Here is an 18,447-nt window from a genome sequence, read left to right on the forward strand (position 1 = left end):
TCGAGATATTTTCTCTGTGAATGAAGATGCAATATTGTCTCGTTACTCAAATGATTTATGACTATAGAAAAACTGTGTTTGCGTTTGGCTAGATATAGAAATGAAATCCTATATGTGCTGAATAATCGACAATTTTAAGGGGATGCTTTGCGATTTTCCTCTTGTAACTGACTGTGTGATTTTGTGATGATGTACTATCTGAATTAATTTACATTATAAAATATTTAAGAATTTTATTTTAAATTGATATCAGATACATAATGGCCGACTGCAAATTTCAATTGAATTGGTTGAGGCGTACAGATACTGTAGGTTACGAAATTGGAGCTTGGTGTAGTAAAAGCAATGAAACAGACAAGTTTGCATTTTGCGGTGTCTGCGCTAAAAGTTTTTCTCGTGCTAAAAAGGTAATTCAAGATATTCTTCAGCATTCCTCGACTTTCATCCATTGCAAAAGTGCGTTAAATAAACTCTACTTCAACCAATTAAGGTGAAAAGCGTTTGCTGCGTCCGGAAGTGCGAAATCTTCGGTAAACCCAATGCTATTGTGGCCTGTACACGATGCGCCTCTGAAAGCTGAGATCATCTGGATAATCAATAATATTCATTGCAATATGTCTGCGAGCTCTTATGACGGCTTAGAATACGCGTATCAAGCTATGTTCCCAGATTCTGAAATTGTCGAAAAGTTTTCGCTCGGTGGAAGGAACTACAAACTCGACTGCGTTATTTTTGAGGAAACGATCAGGTAATAGGTGATAGACACTTACGCACATACTTTCTAGGTTCTGCAACTTCTGAAATGATCGCAAGATATCTGAAAGATTCTATCAAATATTTTTCGAAGAAAAAATTAATAATGTTAGGTTCGGATGGACCAAACATAAACAAATCAGTCTGGAATCTCATGAATAATGAAATGTTAAAATCTAGTAATAAAGGACTGCTAAATATAGGAACATGTAATTTACACGTCGTTAACAATTTTTTTGTTCTAGCACTTTCTGTATTCGGTTCAGATACTAGTAAAATTGCGATATCAGTCTTCTATTTTTTCTATAATAAGCTTGTTCGATGTGAAGATTATGAAAAAATGCAATGATCGAAGAAGGTACCAAAACAGCGTTTCATAAAACATTCTAGTATTCGCTGGTTGACATTGAAAAAAAGTGTTCTGATTTTGGATGAGCAATGGCCGCTTTGAAAGGATACTTCCTGAAATTTCTGACAAATAAACAAGGAGTAAGCAAGTCAGTACTCACAAGTGTAAGGTATACTTTATTTGCAAGTTCTTAAGACAAAATGATATGCATTCACAATTATGATTTGTTGCAAGCAGCGTGGAACTCTGAAAACTTTTCTCAGCTGTATCAGAAAGAAGAGCCTTTAATCCATATACTGTTTGAAAAAATTGAAACTTTGATACTGGAAATCGTAAGTCGCATTTTCACTGCAGAAAGCTCACTAAATTTCAAAAGTAATCGTTTGAAATCATAGCAGCTTCTTGAGGGACAAAACGTTGTTAAATTGCAGGCAATCATTCTCGACGAAGATGTCAAGAATCATTGAAAAAGTCTCAATGAAAAGGAAATTCTAAGTTTCTTAACAAATGTTAGGAAACAGTATAAACGTTCTGGATCTCATATCCTAAAAGAATCATCCCTAAAAGCGTATCCTCATTCAGGTATTCTATATGCTTGCCGATTTTTGCAGCCAACGAGAATTCGAAACAAATATAGTGCCCAAGATATTTGTAAAATTGCAGATTTGATTGTCAGAGCCTTGCTCGATTTTAGGTTTGTGAATCAATAAACCCCAAATATTGCAAAATGCCAGATATTAAAATTGTTAACTCAGGTGTCTTATTTTAATTTTGCAATGCACAAATAATAAATGAATTACAAGTTCTATTTTTTGTAAATGCCGAGTTACGATTGTGCTGATGTTATGAATGTTCTTTAATTGTAAAACACGCCTGGCGCTCAACATATATAATAAAGATATAAAGTTTAGCTTATCGAATAAAGTCTGGGTTATTATAAGATTTTCAGGAAGTAGTGGTGAAGGTGTGTATTTAACAATAATTAAATTGCAACATTTCGCTCCAAAATTGTTCATTATAAAGAAGTTTACTATTTTTTTAAATCTAAAAAATGTGACGATTGAAATGAGTTACGACCATTACTTATTGTAACTTTTAAAGAAAGTTGAAAAGGATCGATTTAAAGACTTAAATACTCTTCGGCGCGGCAGCAAATTTTGAATTTATTCGACTGTGTGACATAGTGCGGAGAAGTTACCTTGCTCCAAAAATGATAGATTCAATCTAGAATATGCGCATGATGCATAAGTAAATTCAACATAGTTTATTTGGTAAAAAGTTTCATTATTTCCAGTTTTATGACATGCCGGTATTAAGTAAATATAACCATGACATTGATTACTACACTTCAAGATATTTATTTGATTATTTGAGATTTTACCGTATTTTCGTAATTTGAACTAAGACAGTGAAACTCTGAGAATCTGCCGATTTTGGGGTGGTGTGGAACAAACATGACAGAGTTCTACTTCGGATGTAAAAATAAGGGGCGCATGAATCATTTCTAGTGGATTTTACTGCGCGGTAGAAAGTATTAAGAAAATAATTTTTGTAATTATAGAGAGAAAGGTAACTTAAATATTTACGGCAATGAGGAAGAAAGTTTATTGCTGCACTTTAAAATAAAAATTTTGACCTGCTTACCTACTTTAAAGGTTTGCGGGCAGTTGACCATCTCGTTTAAAAGAAGAGCTTTCTCTTAAATAATCGATCCAGATATTGGGGCGCTCACTCGAATAAAGCATTCGGAGACAGTAATATCCAGAAACTCATGACTATTTTCACCATAATACTGCACGTCAATGCGTCAAATCGCGAATAACGCACTTTTGCTTATTGCGCAGTTTCATAATCTCCGAACGCTTTATTCGAGTGAGCGACCCAATTGTAGTTGGGCGTGTTTTGCAAATAGAGAAAGTTCATAACAGCAGCAATAGTGGGACGATGGTCGTGGGGGCTAAAGCGTAGGCTTTGGACCCACTCCTTCGGCTTGCGAGTCCGATTCCCGCCTCGCACTCTGGTAGAGTCTCGGTGGCCCATGCGGTGAACACTAGCCTAGCAAGGGAGTTGTTCATCTCTGGAGAGTCGGGGGACTGGTACCTCTAGAGAAAAAGATTTTCTCTAAGTACCTAAGGCTGTTGCTCTTGGTGGTTCGGAACCCACCTTAAACTGTAGGTCCCCCTTCCACCACCAAGTAAGTGTGTGGAGGGTGTGTAAAGGAATAGAGAAGGTGTAAGAAAAATGTAAACCCTTAGGGGACACATTAGAAGCTTCCATTCCATAACAGCAGCAAAGTAGTAACTCGGCATTTACAACAAATAGAACTTGTAATTTATTTATTATTTGTTCGTTGCAAAATTAAAATGATAGGACGCCTAAGTTAACAATTTTGATAACTGGCATTTTGAAATATTTCGGGTCAATTGATTTACAAACCTAAAATCGATCAAGACTTTGAAAATCAAATTCTCGAGTCATTTACAATGAAATAAATTTTAAATTCTAACATGCTTCTTAAAAGCTGAACTAATTTCGAGAAGTTGGCCTTCTCTGCTCGGAACTTCATGTTAAGCGATTTCTGAAATCTTAAAAACCCTTAATTTTAACTTCGGATTGAGCTGAACGATATTTCTAAACAATTCAATTTAATTGCTTTACGAAAGCTCAAAATAATTATTCACAAAAATTTAGTAATGATTTAAAGTTAAATTCTCTCTTTCAGTTCGAAACTCAAAGCAATTCAAAACTAATCATAACTTAATTACATAAATTTAGTAATATCTTAACCTTAAATGCTTTTAATTGCACGCAAAACCTATTTGGTTCAAAATAATGATCTCAGAAATCCAGTGATTGGCAAAACCTTACCTCAAAACTGACTATAGCCTAACCTCATCGAATTTGTAATGACTCATGACTAGTCATAGCCTAATTGATTGAACTTGTAATAGCCAAATAAAAAAATCTATCTTATCTCGAAACTCCCTATACCATATAGCTTAGACTTCCGAAACCTAGCAATAAACTAAAAAAATTCGTTTCATAATACTGAATTCACTCTACAAATTATCAATCATAAGAACACAATTGTCTAAATGGCATTATCAAGATGTTACAAAATAAATGACGTTCTAAATCGAGTCAACGGAAATCCCTAAACATTTTATGAATTTACCCAATAAAACTTAAGTTAACATTTCTTAAATCAATTTGACAAAATCATTCAAGAAAAATAAGCAATTTTCACTTATATCAATATTTCACTCGGCGCTCAAACTACATTAATTGTGACTGGGGGCTCAGTTCAATAATGGTACACATTTTTAGGTTAACACTTGAAAATGGGCTCACTTCCACGATTAAATAGAACTTCGGGGTAAAACTAAAATGAGTGGAAATGCTTGACAGGGGTTCAATTCAAAGGTTATACATTTTGGGGTAACACTCGACTAGGTTACTATATTAGACAGGAATATAAAACCGCCATATTGGTTCCTGGACATATTCCCATTTCATATATTGCCTTACACTTGACAGGTAGCTCAGATCACTAATTGAACAGAAAATTTCCTTAGAGGAAAAGACGTTTCAAAAACAAGTTTTGTAATCACTTCACTTAAATATTCATTAAAAGAAAGGTCCCAATAAAGAATCTGCGCTTTGAGCACGTGCGATGCTATTTCTATAAAAGTATGCAGGGATGTCGCTGATAAATTTCCCAGGGATCGGGAGTCGTTAAATGCGTCTTCGCTACTTAAAAAGGAACACTACTTGAGAAAAAAACGCGAGAAAGTGTGTAATATAAAACTGGCCGTATCGACACGGATATGGTCAGCAGAAAAGAACAAGCATAGCGACGACGGTCTGAGACACGGTTTCGACATTTCTGCTCCTCCTTCTTTCATGTGTTCCTATTGGCGGTGAGGCTGCTAAATAGGCCGGGGTGCTGGGTTTGCATAAAGGGCCATATGAATAAAAGGAGTTCGGTAACCTAGTATATTTGGTAATCACTGCGTATTAAGTTTCCCTTGTCATACTGAGAATTAATAATGGAATTTCTCATCGTAGTTGCCAAAAAGATTCTACGCCACGTAGGAGAGTTGTTCCGGAATTTTCGTACCTTCTTGCGTTACTTCCATAAACAATTTGACACGTGTCGATGAAGGAATCTCACTGTTCTAAAAGTCTCTAGTCGCGTCCCATCTGAGTCTCGAAGTCGAAAGAAGTCTCTCGATGTTTCCACTAGGCAATAGATGTACATGATAGGGTGTACATCAGAGTGTGTCGATTTAAGTAAAAAATACATTTTTCATCGAGCTATATAATTTTTATCCTACAGCTTATATGGTAAAATTAATCGTTTAGGAACAAATTTTGTTTTTACTTTTTTATTTTGATATTTTGCAGGTTTGAACGTTAATTTTCTTAAATAAAGGTCCGAGGATAAAAATATACAAATCTTTATTCTTTCTATCTACCCTACTGTACATTTCTCCAATAAAAATACATTTGAGAAATCAAAAACTTTCCTATTTGCGAAATTCCTTCAAACTCACGAGAATATACATATAAATATGTCAGGGTAGGAAATGCTCTTCGAATCTTACCTACGGTCATGACCATACAACTTCCACGAAAAACTTTTTTTTTTTAAATTTATTTATTTACATCCTAATTAACATAAAGTGTACTCATGAAAAACCTGAAACATGTTACGCGACAAATAGAAAAATCAAAAGTGAAAAATTAATTTGACAACATCATTATTATAAAATAAAATTGTATTTTTCATTACTTTTTTTCAATTTTTCAAAATGTACAAAAATGACTTTGTTATACAAGGTGGCCCATACTCAAGAATCCGGGCTCATATAGCTGTATAAAAATACAAAATAAATGGAAAATTCCTTTTGCAAAAATCAGTTGAAGTTTTTGAGTTATAAACAGCGTTATAAACAGAGTTATAAACAGCGGTCGCAACACTACGTTGGACTTGTGTGCACGCACACATGATTGTTGATACCGCGCTCCTGATTGATCCACCTTAAATATTTCATAACACAAAAACTATACCTTCAACGGATTGTTGGAAAAGGAATTTTTAATTTATTATTTTTATACAGCCATATAAATGCGGATACTAGAACCTGGGACACCCTGTATAATCATTGGAAAAATAATAGCAGCAAAACAAATCGATGATTTTTCATGAAAAAATTGTTTTTTAAGTTGTTTCAAAATTTGTTGAAAAATGGGATACACGGAAAATCTAATAGCACCATCCGACTCTTAGTACTTAGTGCAACTGAGTATATAAAATATATAACTTGAATATAACTTAAATATAACTTAGTATTACTAAATAATTATATGGTGTAGAATTTACATTGATACTATACAGGGTGTTCTAGACTCAGTGGCTGACCTTATAAAGCGATCTGGTCTAGGTTAATACAGGGTTGGCCATATTCGACGAAAAGATTTGGCAACACTGTAACTTTTGACACAGATGACAGATCGAGTAATGACGTAGCACGTTTGAAGCATCAGGCTAAGGAGATTTTTGCCATGGAGCAGTACACTCCACGCGAACGTTCTCAGACTGTTGAAATTTACATTCAACAAAACAAGTCAATTGTGAAAACTCAACGTGCATGGAGAAAAATAAATAAAGTGAAAACTGCGCCTTCTGCGACTACATTGTATCGTTTGTATGAAAGATTTTCATCAGGTAGGCACCTACTAATCCCAAGCGTCCAAATAAAAAGCGACCAAGGCGATCGGATGAAAATATCGCACTCGTACCCGCCAGTGTTCTGAACACTGGCCCGTTTTCACAATTGACTTGTTTTGTGGAATGTAAATTTAAACAATCTGAGAGCGTTCGCGTGGAGTGTACTGCTCCATGGCAAAAATCTCCTTAGACTGATGCTTCAAACGCGCTACATCATTACTCGATCTGTCATCTCTGTCAAAAGTTACAGTGTTGCCAAATATTTTCGTCAAATATGGCCAACCCTGTAGATATTTGGAATAAAAATTTTTCATTAAAAATATTCTAACCATTTTTTAAAGAGCAAATATCATTTTACTATGGCAATATCTATAACGATTTCTGAAGCATTATTTAAAAATTAAAAAAAGTGCGAAAAATTTACTCAAATTTCAATGCACTGTAATTGAGGATATTTTTACTTTTTTGACATAACCAATACGTCTATTAGTTTTTTTCATAAAGAATAATTAGCCAGAAAAAAATTTAATTCGGACCATCCGTTTCTGAGATATCTTGAAAAATTGGGTACCTTCTTTTCAATTTCCGAAAACTTCTGCTAAATGCTATATTGGGCATCATATTTTCGTTTCTCTATATTAAAATGTAACAAATTTGCTTGGGTGAACATGCTTTTTGATTGGATTGTCATGGATGTGACTTCAGCAATAATCAGCAAGACTGCTGATACTCCATTTACTCTGATGTATCTTCTCAATAGATGTTATACCTTGAAATCGTGGAAACATTTCATTTACATGCCACTTGTAGTATTTAGATTTGTGATTTCCTAGAAAATTTCGGATCACATTCTTTATGAATAATCAGGTTTTTCTCTCTTCACTGCTTAACTATTTGTTGAATTCTGAGTCTTGCCTAAGCTCACGAGTTTGTGACCCTATGAAAACCAATTCTTTGATTTTCGCGTTTTCGTTTTGAGCTATTTGATTTTACGAAGTTTTTAACTATCCCGAGCTTCATATTCAGATGCGGCAGAATAACTTCTTTTTTTTCCTTTTGATGCAATCAGCAAGCCATAACATAACCACAAACTTAATAAATTTCTTCTTAGATCCGCATGCAAATTTAACTTCTTTAAGATTCCTCTTCTTTCCAAGACCATCGGTTGTTTCCAGCCTTGATAAAATTTCTACAGTAGTACAAAATATTCAACTCTAGAAGTATGAGAGCGAGCTATATTAAACCCACGATGGCGACTTCGTCACTCCATACCAAATTTAAACCATAAGTATTAAATTATTCAATTACTCCTTTGAAAATCCTAATGCAATTAATATGCCGTTCAGCGGAACGCAACGATAGTTGATTGTAATAAAGTTCGATGTTTCTTACCACACTAGATGAAAACTTTTCGCACTTTTCCAATCAGATTTGGCAATAAATTTAATTCCTTCCAATTCTCACAGGCACAGAAACTCTTTAGAAAGAATACAAAGGTTCCTTTGCACTGGTTCGAACAAGTCACGTTCGGACTAAACCTTCACAGTATAATGTTTGTACCTATAACGGCTGTATCAATAACATAAGAAGCAGCAATACCTGGTATATCCTATCTGCACTCCCAATAGAATAGCAATCATTTTAAAGTCTGAAAAGATTTACTAACAGGAAGTGCTGCCCTCTTTTAAATGTGAAACGTAGGCAAAATGTATGGAAAGAAACTTATCGCTATTATGCAAAAGAATGCCTTTCAGACTAGTCTTATTTGAATCCATGAATAAACGTCATTCGCTGGCTATGTGCTTATGCCCGACAGCTTTCACCAATTTATTCATATCGTTATAATAAATAAGACCGTTTTTATCGGAAAAAATTTGGCCAGATCTTTTTCGAGATTGTGGTTAAAAATTCTAACATTTTCGTTTAATAGATATTTTTCTTTATGAGAGATCCCACTAACTCAGCCTTATCTTTCGAGATTTATATCTCTTGATCGTTCATTTCAGCCTGATCGAATGAAGTCGGTATTTTTTCGAAATTTTTGGTTGTGGTTCATCCTCTTCAGAATTAAGGCGCTTGTTTTTAATTACACCCAAGCAATTTTATGCTTAAGACACGCGTATAAAATCTGGCTTGGTTACGGACGGGACATCAGCATAAGCAATCGTTGATTATTCTTTATTTTAAAGCTCTTTATGTGTGTGATGTTGCAGAAGTAACAATCCACATCAAGATGTACAGACCTAGTTTATACTGGCTCAAAGCGAAACACATAAATATGCTTACCTTATGTCTAATGAATTAAACCTAAGAATACAAAAATACAAGTGATAGAAACCCGACAAGGAAAATAAAAATAAACTCGTTCTGTATGATAGAAGACAAGTTTCACCGAAGATATCCATCTAAGATCGTTTAACGGAGCTTCTCATATAGATGGGGTTTGTAGCGCCTCAAATTTGTGCGTGGTTAAAAAAAATATTCATTGCAGAAACATGAATATCCAAGAAGATTTTTTTCCTTACTGACTTATATTAGAAAATAAATGGTTTAAAAAAAGTATGTTTCAGTCTCAAGATCTGAGCTGTCAAAGTGCACCATGCAGATTTTGCAAGTGTAAACGGCGCGCAGTGTATCTGTCTATCCAATACTTCTTCTTTGTCTTCTTTGTTCAATTCTAGAGCCTATTGAGTATTTACGCTAGTGCCACTAATTCAGAAGAAATTTTAATTTAAAGTAAATATTAGCAATTAATCTTATACACAATTAATTTTTAACCGCAGTACAAGATTTTTGATTGAAATAAATTGATATTCACTGCGTGTGTCTCCTGCTTCGAGTGAACTGTAGGAACCTAGTGACGCGTTTACACTGGTAGTCTGTTAGGCTACAGGGCCTTACCGCAATGCTCTTTTTTTGGTATCAATTCACGGAAGAACTATACTTTAGAGGTTCATTGTATTGCTATAGGTTCTAGATTGTTATGGGGATATGTGTAATCATTTTTATATTTTCAGAAGTCTGACTGGAGGCTGTAGTGCAATTTAATTTGCATTTTATTCCTAGGACTTTGGGAAAACTTCGTGGGAATTTGCAAATGACGCATTATATGGGGAAGCCCATATGCGATGACTGTAAGTATATCCTTTCAGAGTTGACTAGAAAATGCTACCTTAACTAACAAAATGAACGTGAATGCGTCTGAAGTTAAGTTTCGTAAGCTCTACCTTAGACTCTTGTTCTAAAAGTTTAGGAGCAGCCAGTGGCCAGTGTAAGGAAACAGCCCTGGCGAATTAACCTACTTAGAAATTTCAGGTACATGCAAAATTGCAGGTGGTTGCAATGAATTTCTGGAAATAAGTTTATTTATCCATGAGATATTTTTTACATCTCTAATTGAAAAATAATTTGGCAGTGCTATTGTGCGAATGGGTAAAGAATATGTTGCTTGATTTTCTCTCTCTGTTTAAGAAATTCTGCATCAATTTGCCTACTTTTTTTTCTGCGAAGATTACACCAAAATCTTAAAGTGGCGAAGTAGATGATCTCCATAAAGGACAAAACACTAAATCCCATGAAAAGACCAAGAAGACCACCAATATTAGCTGAAACACAATAAATTGTTATTTAAATACAGTTTATTTTTGACTGGATCCACTTGAAAGCGTACAGGTAGGAATCTAATGTACATCAATAATCGAAGTCAGTAAAGAGGGTCTTTTTGAACTGCAGTATATGAATTTGAGGTAAAAGTTTCAAAATTTTACTCAAACTTTGAAAATTGTATTAAATTTGTGCATTTCTATGAAACTGAGTACGAGGGAGATTTTCAAGGAACATATCACGAATTTGTTAAAAATTACAACATTTTACTTAAACTTTGAAAATGTTATTAATTTTATAATTTTCTATGAAACTCAGAATGGGGGGGGGGGGGGGGGGGGGGGGGGGGCAGGAAACAGAACACGAATTTGGGGTCAAATTGAAAAATCGAAAATTTTTACTCAAATTTCCAAAATTTTATTAATTTGGTGGAATTACATGAAACTTAATAGTAGTTGGTTTTTCCGGGCACAGAACATAACTTTGGGGTCAAAATTACATTTTGCTCAAATCTTGAAAATTTTCATGAAACTTAGTACAAGGTGGGTTTTTAGGAAAGAGAACACAAATTTGGGGTCCAAACAACTATGTAATCCCTTATACTATGTGATAGTGCATAAAAAAGTAAACAAAAAAGTCTTGTAGCAAAAAGTTGTGCGAACTTTAATTTGGGTACAAAAAGCTTCAAATTTGGACCTAATCAACCAATGAAGAGCGAGCTTTAGCAACCACTTGTGTGCACATACTATCTTAGCGCTTGAAACACGTACAAGTTGTCGCTGAAGCTCGAAATTCGCTCCTGATTGGTTGATTAGGCCTAAATTTGAAACTTTTTTGCGCCCTAACTTTGCTTCTCACAACTTTTTGCCAGAGGACTTTGTCGCTTAGCTTTTTGTGAACTAGAACGTAGAACAAGGGCTTGTACAAGTGGTGGAACATCCTGTATAGCATGGTTCGGAATTTAAGTGGATTTTCTTCGTTTTTGTTTCTGGTTGCGTTCCGGTCTGAGGACTTTCCGTATCTATAAGCACGTTTAACATTTCTGCGCATCCATATTTAACGTGTCAACATCGTAAGAGGCATAGAACTCTACTATGCATCCATAAATACCACGGAACTATACTACGCATATGTAAGGGCTATATAACTGCACTGCGCATCTATAAAAACCCCTGACTTCACCGCTAATATTTTGGGTATTTGTATGTGCTAAGTAACTATACTGCGCATTTCAAAGTAATCCTTAACCTTACTGCGCATCTATAAGTGCTGTGTAGCTATACTGCACATTCCTAAATCCCACTTAACTCTACCTCGCAGTTGTAAGTGCCGTGTAACTTTACTGCGCAACCATATGTGTTGTTGAACTCTGCTACGCAGTTGCACGTACTATGTAACTTTATCGCGCACATAAAAATAACCCCTAAACTCACTGGGCAGCCTCAAATGCCGTGTAACTACACTGCGTATTCGTAAGTGCCATGTAACTGTACTGCGCAGTTGTATGTGCCATGTAATTCTACTGCGGAGCTGTAAATAACGTCTCTTGAATAATCTCAAGTTAACTCAATGAATCCTCAATGAATGTGTGGTAGAGGAGACACTGGTTGACAATTTGAAAGAAATTCGTTAAGATGGTTTTGGAATATTGAAAAAATGAAATACGAGCGACTGAGAGAACAAGTGTATCAAGGTAAAGTAAGTGGATTATGCCAGGACATCAAAGTATGGCGATAAATAGTTTATAATAAATGCATAATGAAGAGTGTCAGTAGAGTGAATGACGCCTGAACCGAAAGACCTTAGTTACTAATGGCCCCGATTGAAGAATGTTATATGGTGTCTTTGTAAAGTTCTTCATCTGGGGTGTAGATCTACAATTTATACGATTTTAATAGGATTTATAGATTTATAGATCTACAAATCGAGGAGCCCCCCCCCCCCGTACAATCACCTTCCTTAATTTTCTCTATAAACTGCATGATAGAACTTGAGTGAGATACGCTAAGCCACAAATGGATATGGCGCAATGGTATAATAATTCAAGGATTCTTTTAGGTTAGACCCGATATTAAAGGGTTCCTCAGATGTCCGATCAAAACGGAGTGCGGGTCAAAACCTGCTACCTCTAAGAATTCAAAATGTCTGGGCCCGTACTCTTACTCTTTAGAAGTTGAAAGGGTAGGGTTCTTATCCGCGCCCTCAAAAATTTGAAAAGGTCTGATCGGGACCCTATAAGGCCCTTTATCAGAATGTCTAATCGCGTACGAATTTTGAGGTCGCACGGTTGAATTTTTTTTCTGATTTTTTGCATAATAAATCTAAATAACCATGTCTCAAATCAAGCAGAGTCGGGTTTTCGATGGAATGTTTATATTTTGCGTAAGAATCAAAAGTGTAGAATAATCGCAGTGGCATTCAGCGATAGTATTTACACCGCAGTTTTCTAACAAATTCAGCTAAAGACTATATTTTTGAGATTTTTTCTCAAAATACATAATCCTTAATTCATATGTACCGTGTTTCCAAATATTTTGTGCATAGGTCTGACTTATTAATATTGTATAGCTTATTATTATAAATTGAGTTATTTTCTGCGGGATATTTAGTACTTTGTAAAAAAAACGAGTATTCGGTTCTGAAATTGTAGTCCGCACGGTTTAATGTTTTTTACTCATTTCTTGCATACGTCACCTACATACTTATATCTTGAAGCACGCAGAACCGCTTTTTTAATAAACTTATTACATTATAGATTATAGTCTAGATTATACGCGTCGAAAATACATATACATCTAACACTGCGTGTTACTACTACTGTTCTTCTCTTTTTGATTATTAAACAAAATATAAACATTTCATCGAAAAAATGACTCTGCTTGCTTCAAGATATGGTTATTTAGATAAGGCATACAAAAAATTAGACAAAAATATTCAATTGTGCGGGCTCAAAATTCAGACGCGATTGTCATTCTGATATCCACAATAACGACAAAATGACAATTTCATTATTATGAGATAACGGTCTGTTGAAAAAACTGTCATTATGAAATCGAGGATTAATTAATTTTTTATGTGCAGAATCAATTAATTTATATAATTACAAACAAGTGAATAAAAGATTCAGGAAAATTTTCTAACCTGTGCAGGAATAATGGACGTCTTTAGGGAATATAGTCTGACTTGCCACAATTATTATTTATTTTCATAATCGGTTCCCTCTGTAAGTCGTAGGAATCGTTTGTGTCATCAATTGCAGTAAATAGTATTTTTGTACGATGTACGGGAAACAACTTGTTTAAACAAATCATTTTTTTTAATGTACTAAATACCCTGAGGGAAATAACCGTTTGCGATTCCTACGACTTACAGAGGGAAACAATTGTGAAAATAAATAATAATTGTTTAAACAAGTCAGACTAAATTCCCTAAAGACGTCCATTATTCCTGCACACGTTTACCAATTTTCCTGAATCTTGTATTCACTTGTTATTATGGATATCAGAATGGCTGTCGCGTTTAAATTTTGTGGCCACATGGTTTATTATTTTTGTTTGATTATTTGCATACCTCATCTACATAACCATATCTCGAAGCAAGCAGAGCTATTTTTTGGATAAAATGTTTATATTTTGTTTAATAATAAAAAAGGGAAGAACAGTAGTAGTAACGCGTAATGATAGCTGTATATGCATTTGCGGCGAGTATAATATAGATTATAATCTATAATGAAATGATTTTATTAAAAAATCGTCTCTGTGTGTTTCAAGATATGAGTATGTAGATGACGTATGCAAGAAATGAGTAAAAATATTCAACTGTGCGGTCTACAGATTCAAAACCCCTTAAGAAATTAAAGTGTCCAGTTCGGATCTGAACCCTTAAAAAACCTTTTAACCTCGGGTACAACCTAAAAGTTTCTGAAATGTTGTAATAAGTATATCGTATACTTACATAAAAGTTCGGAAAATCCATATAATTCGTTCTTCATGAATTTCGTAAATTGCGAATCCACAAAGTAAAGATGTACAACTGCTATATTTTCCCTGGAATCAATTTAGCAGAAAATTAGTGTAACTGAAAAATGAACTTAATTGTTAAATAAAAGAAGCTTAGAGATAAAGGTGTGTATGATCATGTTTATTAACGAGTAACGACGGGCTTATACTATATAGCGGTTCTCAAATAGATTATTTAAAAAAATAGTCTATAACCTCGAGGCCGATTTCTAACAATCGAAAATGTTTGAAGCCGTTAGAGAATTGGCTAATGATTTTTCGAACAGATTGACACAACCAGTCCGCAGTGGGCCAAAAGGCAATTTTGATTGAAATTAAAATTTGTCCTACAATCCTTAACTGAATTAAATGTGTTTCTTATTTAATAAAACTTCAAAGAGAAATTTCTACATCGATTTTTGAAAATGTTTTTATTTTATTTTTCTTATATAATAAAAAACTACGCTTTTTCCAAGTCTACCCTCTAGCTTTGAAATAATTTTCAAAGGTGCATTTGCCTAACAACATTGTTATCACTTCTATGGGACGGAATCAGTCTCTGACTTGATATTTAGTAGTTAAGACATATGTCGACCATAGTACTAGGTTGTGGTAGCGGTTTGCCTAACTTTTAGGGACACAATCAGAAAATACTGGAATTATAGTGTTTCTATCAATATTTTTTGCACAACTGATATATCTGCGGAATCTTTTGATGAAGCTACCTCTTATTAAACTAAAACATAAACATGGATGAAGAAATAAGCGTGGATAGACATCTCGCCGTCTGCTGGGTGCCGCCTGTACTTCCCTGTCTGAACGCTCGGAGCGGTGGCTCGCGCCGCAGCCTGGTCGAACCTGGCCAAGGCCAAAAGGCGCAGTGCGTTTACGCGCGCTTTCGTTTGGCCCCTTCCTCCTTCAGCCGATGCAACAATGCAGGGTAGGCTTCGGAGCCGCTCGGGCTCGCTCGCGCTCGCGCTGCGGCGCAGCAGCAGCTAGAAGCGATGGGAAGAGCGCAAACGTGGAAAAGTACTCGTTTCAAGGAAGAAATGTTTTTAGTGCATCTTTTGTGTTTTTGATTGTTAAATTCAGTGAATTGTAATATAAGGTGTGTGAGTGTGACTTTGTTGTTTGTGGTGTGTATCAATAAGGTATGTCCTGATAGAGCATACATTCTATTATACCACAAACAGCAAATACACACTCGCTCACCTTGTATTATACTTCACTTCATTTAAGAACTAAAAAAAACACAACAGATGCACAGATGCAGTCGCAGCGCGGGCGCGAGCCAAGTGGTTCTGAAGCCTATCCTGCATTGTTGCTTCGTCTTAAGGGTGCAGTGACCAGACGAAAGGGAGTGTAACGTGCGCTGCGCCTCTTGGCCTCAGCCAGGCTCAGCCAGGCTGCAACGCAAGCCACCGCTCCAAGCGTTCGAAAAGGGAAGACCATACGGCACCCAGCAGGCGGCTCGATGTATATGAACGCATATTTCTTCATCAATGATTAAGTTTTAGTTTAATAGGAGGTAGCTTTATAAAAAATACCGCTGATATATCAGTTGTGTAAGAAATATGCATATAAACACTTGTTCCATTTTCTTATGTTTGTGCCCCTGAAAGCAAGGCAACCCGCCTTCACAGCTCATGCCCATGGTCATACTATGCCTTCAATTACTAAATATCAAGCGTGGGACCGATCCCGGCCTATAGAAGTCACCGATATGGACGATTTTTTTATGTTTTTGAGATCAACCCCTGTTAGGTAGGCGTTCCGCTATACCGCTGTTCTCCCGGGGCTGCAAACTTCTTCCCACTTTTTAAAAGTAACTTGGGGTGTAGTAAGTAGTATTTTATGCATTAAAAATCAATTTTCCTTAAGAAAACGGCAAAAAATCATAATTAGTGTTAAAAATTGAAGTAGTGTCTGAACTTAAATGGCTGTATAAAAAAAAACCCAAACTTTCTTCGGCAAAAGACTGTTGCAGTTTTAGTTTTTGAGTCATGAAATGAATAATCTGTACCAATCAGGAGCGCCGCCTACGTGTGTGAGTGGGACGTCAACGCTTTGCTAGCGATCGGTGCCGAAAAGTGGAGAGGCAGCGGTTTTCCGCAGATAAAGAAAATTGCGTATCGCTTAATTTTTGATATCCTATAACATTTATAAATTGGAAGAAGATCGAAGTGGGACACCTCGAAAGGTTTTATTGTTAGCATTTCGTCGCCACATATTGATGCTTTTAAGACCATTAACCAGTGAAAGCTTGGCATTTCCAAGAGCACCGATGCTCAGGACGACAAGCTTAATATAATATTCTCTGTATCACTGTCGGAACTTCCTTATAAGGTCTTTATATCTCTTTTTCTTATCATTCTCCTAGAAGTATTTGGTGGAGTGGTGTCAGGGCTAATGCCGTACGTATGATGACAATAAAGCATTCCTAGTGCCGCATTGGGCTTTTGGATGTAAGCCAAAATAAAGACCTCAAGGTCCGACCTGAGTCCGGTTGCTTTGAGAAAAGCAAACGTTAGCTTATACGACATTGACTGCTCCTTCATATTTATATGGAAGATGCCGTGTATCCTCTTGTCGCCGAGCTGTTTACAGAAGTTTTTCTCCTTTGCCTTATTGATCTCGTCCATCAGCGATTATATGTGCTGTATCTAGAATAAAGACTTGAGGTACATGTTTTTGTTCATGTGCATAACTTTTCGTGACCCGATACTTTTCATGACCCGATACTTTGTTCCTCACTGACATTTCGGAAGACCAAATCTGTCGGACAAAACGGTTGTATTTACATCAAAGAGCATTCTTAATCGATGTAGCGTGCTGGATGCAGCTGCGTGGCATGCCCACGAACCATAAAGACTTTATGCTTTCAATTTCCAGATTTTTCGCAGAACTAGCCTTGGGAATGGTAAAGTGCGCGAGATGGTAGCAATAATGTCAGGCAAAAGTGGCGAGGGGTTATGGTGTCGCTCTGAAAGACACTTCAGTAAAAGGTATTTTTAGTTGTCACACGTTGTTTTTCATCAAAAGGATTTAATCGATAATGGGCCGGTTTAGCCAGCATTTTGCTAGGCGTTTCTTCGAGCCCCGTTTATAAATTTATCGACATACAGAAGGTATTGTCTGAAGAATCCTACCATTTAGGATAACTGTTAAGATCTTATACATCGTATTTAAACAAATTATTGGCATGTTATTCTTTGAGTCGGCCAAATTTCCCATATTCGGGAGGAGTACTGTGCCTCCTTCCACCAACCAGTCCGGAATAGGGTCTTCCGACTTTAGATATGAGGTGAAAATGCGGGAAAGATGCTGGTGGCTTAAAGGAAACTTTATTCATCAAAGATTTTTGATACCATCTGGTCTCGAAGTGGAATAGTTCTTCATGTCTTTTAATACATTTTTCATCTCCTCGGTAGTGATAGGTGGGCATTCCTCTTCAGGTATTATAAGAACACTACACAGCTCATTGATGCCATTTATGTTCATTGAGTTTTCTTTCATTGGATGCTGGACTTCATAGACTACTCTCCAAAATGGCTCGATTTCTTTTCTTTTGAACGGGTGGTTGTCAATAACTGGAGCGTCTTGGAAGAGTCGAGATGCTGCATTATACATACTACAAGTGATAGTCCCATTAAGCTGTCCGCACGGTTGTTACGCCTTCGTTTGGGGATTAATTATTTCGGGGCCATCTCTGGACAATTGTCAAAGACTGCTTATTAATTATTGTAACCACGTTCAGCAGAAAACCTTTGTACTGGAACCCTCTATCAGCAACCCGAGGATGCGTCTAGCGGCTTTGTGATAGGTCCTTCAGTTTGATTTCACAGGAACCGAAACAGAAAAATATGTTTTCTTTTTATTTTGTATTTACCTTAACTAATTTTTTAATTAAGATCGAAGGCCTTTATATAGGTCATCTTTTCCCGACATAACGGAGGTCTATATGGAGGTGCATGTTTTTGTTTATTGGTCTTCAGCCAATTTCACTGAAA

The 18,447-nt window shown here is 35.9% G+C and overlaps 2 protein-coding genes across 8 annotated transcripts in view; one reads left to right on the top strand and one right to left on the bottom strand.

Moving 5' to 3' along the window:
• Window positions 1-18,447, top strand: part of LOC117175109 — a 416,485-nt gene that overhangs the window by 17,544 nt on the left and 380,494 nt on the right. For 3 of the 7 annotated variants that reach the window (XM_033364660.1, XM_033364662.1, XM_033364661.1), the window contains exon 2: window positions 9,854-9,970. The exons of 1 other annotated variant lie outside the window; for it this stretch is intronic. In XM_033364660.1, the coding sequence (XP_033220551.1) occupies window positions 9,934-9,970 (37 nt within the window). In that variant the 5' untranslated portion in view covers window positions 9,854-9,933. Of the gene's footprint in view, window positions 1-9,853; window positions 9,971-10,307; window positions 10,509-18,447 lie in introns of those variants that run through there. 3 more of the 7 variants (XM_033364667.1, XM_033364664.1, XM_033364663.1) reach the window with 3 other exon arrangements.
• LOC117175111 (pickpocket protein 28-like) overlaps window positions 10,208-18,447 on the bottom strand; it is a 170,265-nt gene continuing 162,025 nt past the window's right edge. Inside the window, exons 7-8 of the mRNA XM_033364680.1 lie at window positions 14,394-14,485; window positions 10,208-10,441 (exon numbers count right to left, since the gene is read on the bottom strand). Of these exons, the coding sequence (XP_033220571.1) occupies window positions 10,254-10,441; window positions 14,394-14,485 (280 nt within the window). The 3' untranslated portion in view covers window positions 10,208-10,253. The remainder of the gene's footprint in view (window positions 10,442-14,393; window positions 14,486-18,447) is intronic.

The sequence above is a fragment of the Belonocnema kinseyi genome, chromosome 6, assembly GCF_010883055.1.
Source record: "Belonocnema kinseyi isolate 2016_QV_RU_SX_M_011 chromosome 6, B_treatae_v1, whole genome shotgun sequence".
NCBI lineage: Eukaryota > Metazoa > Arthropoda > Insecta > Hymenoptera > Cynipidae > Belonocnema > Belonocnema kinseyi.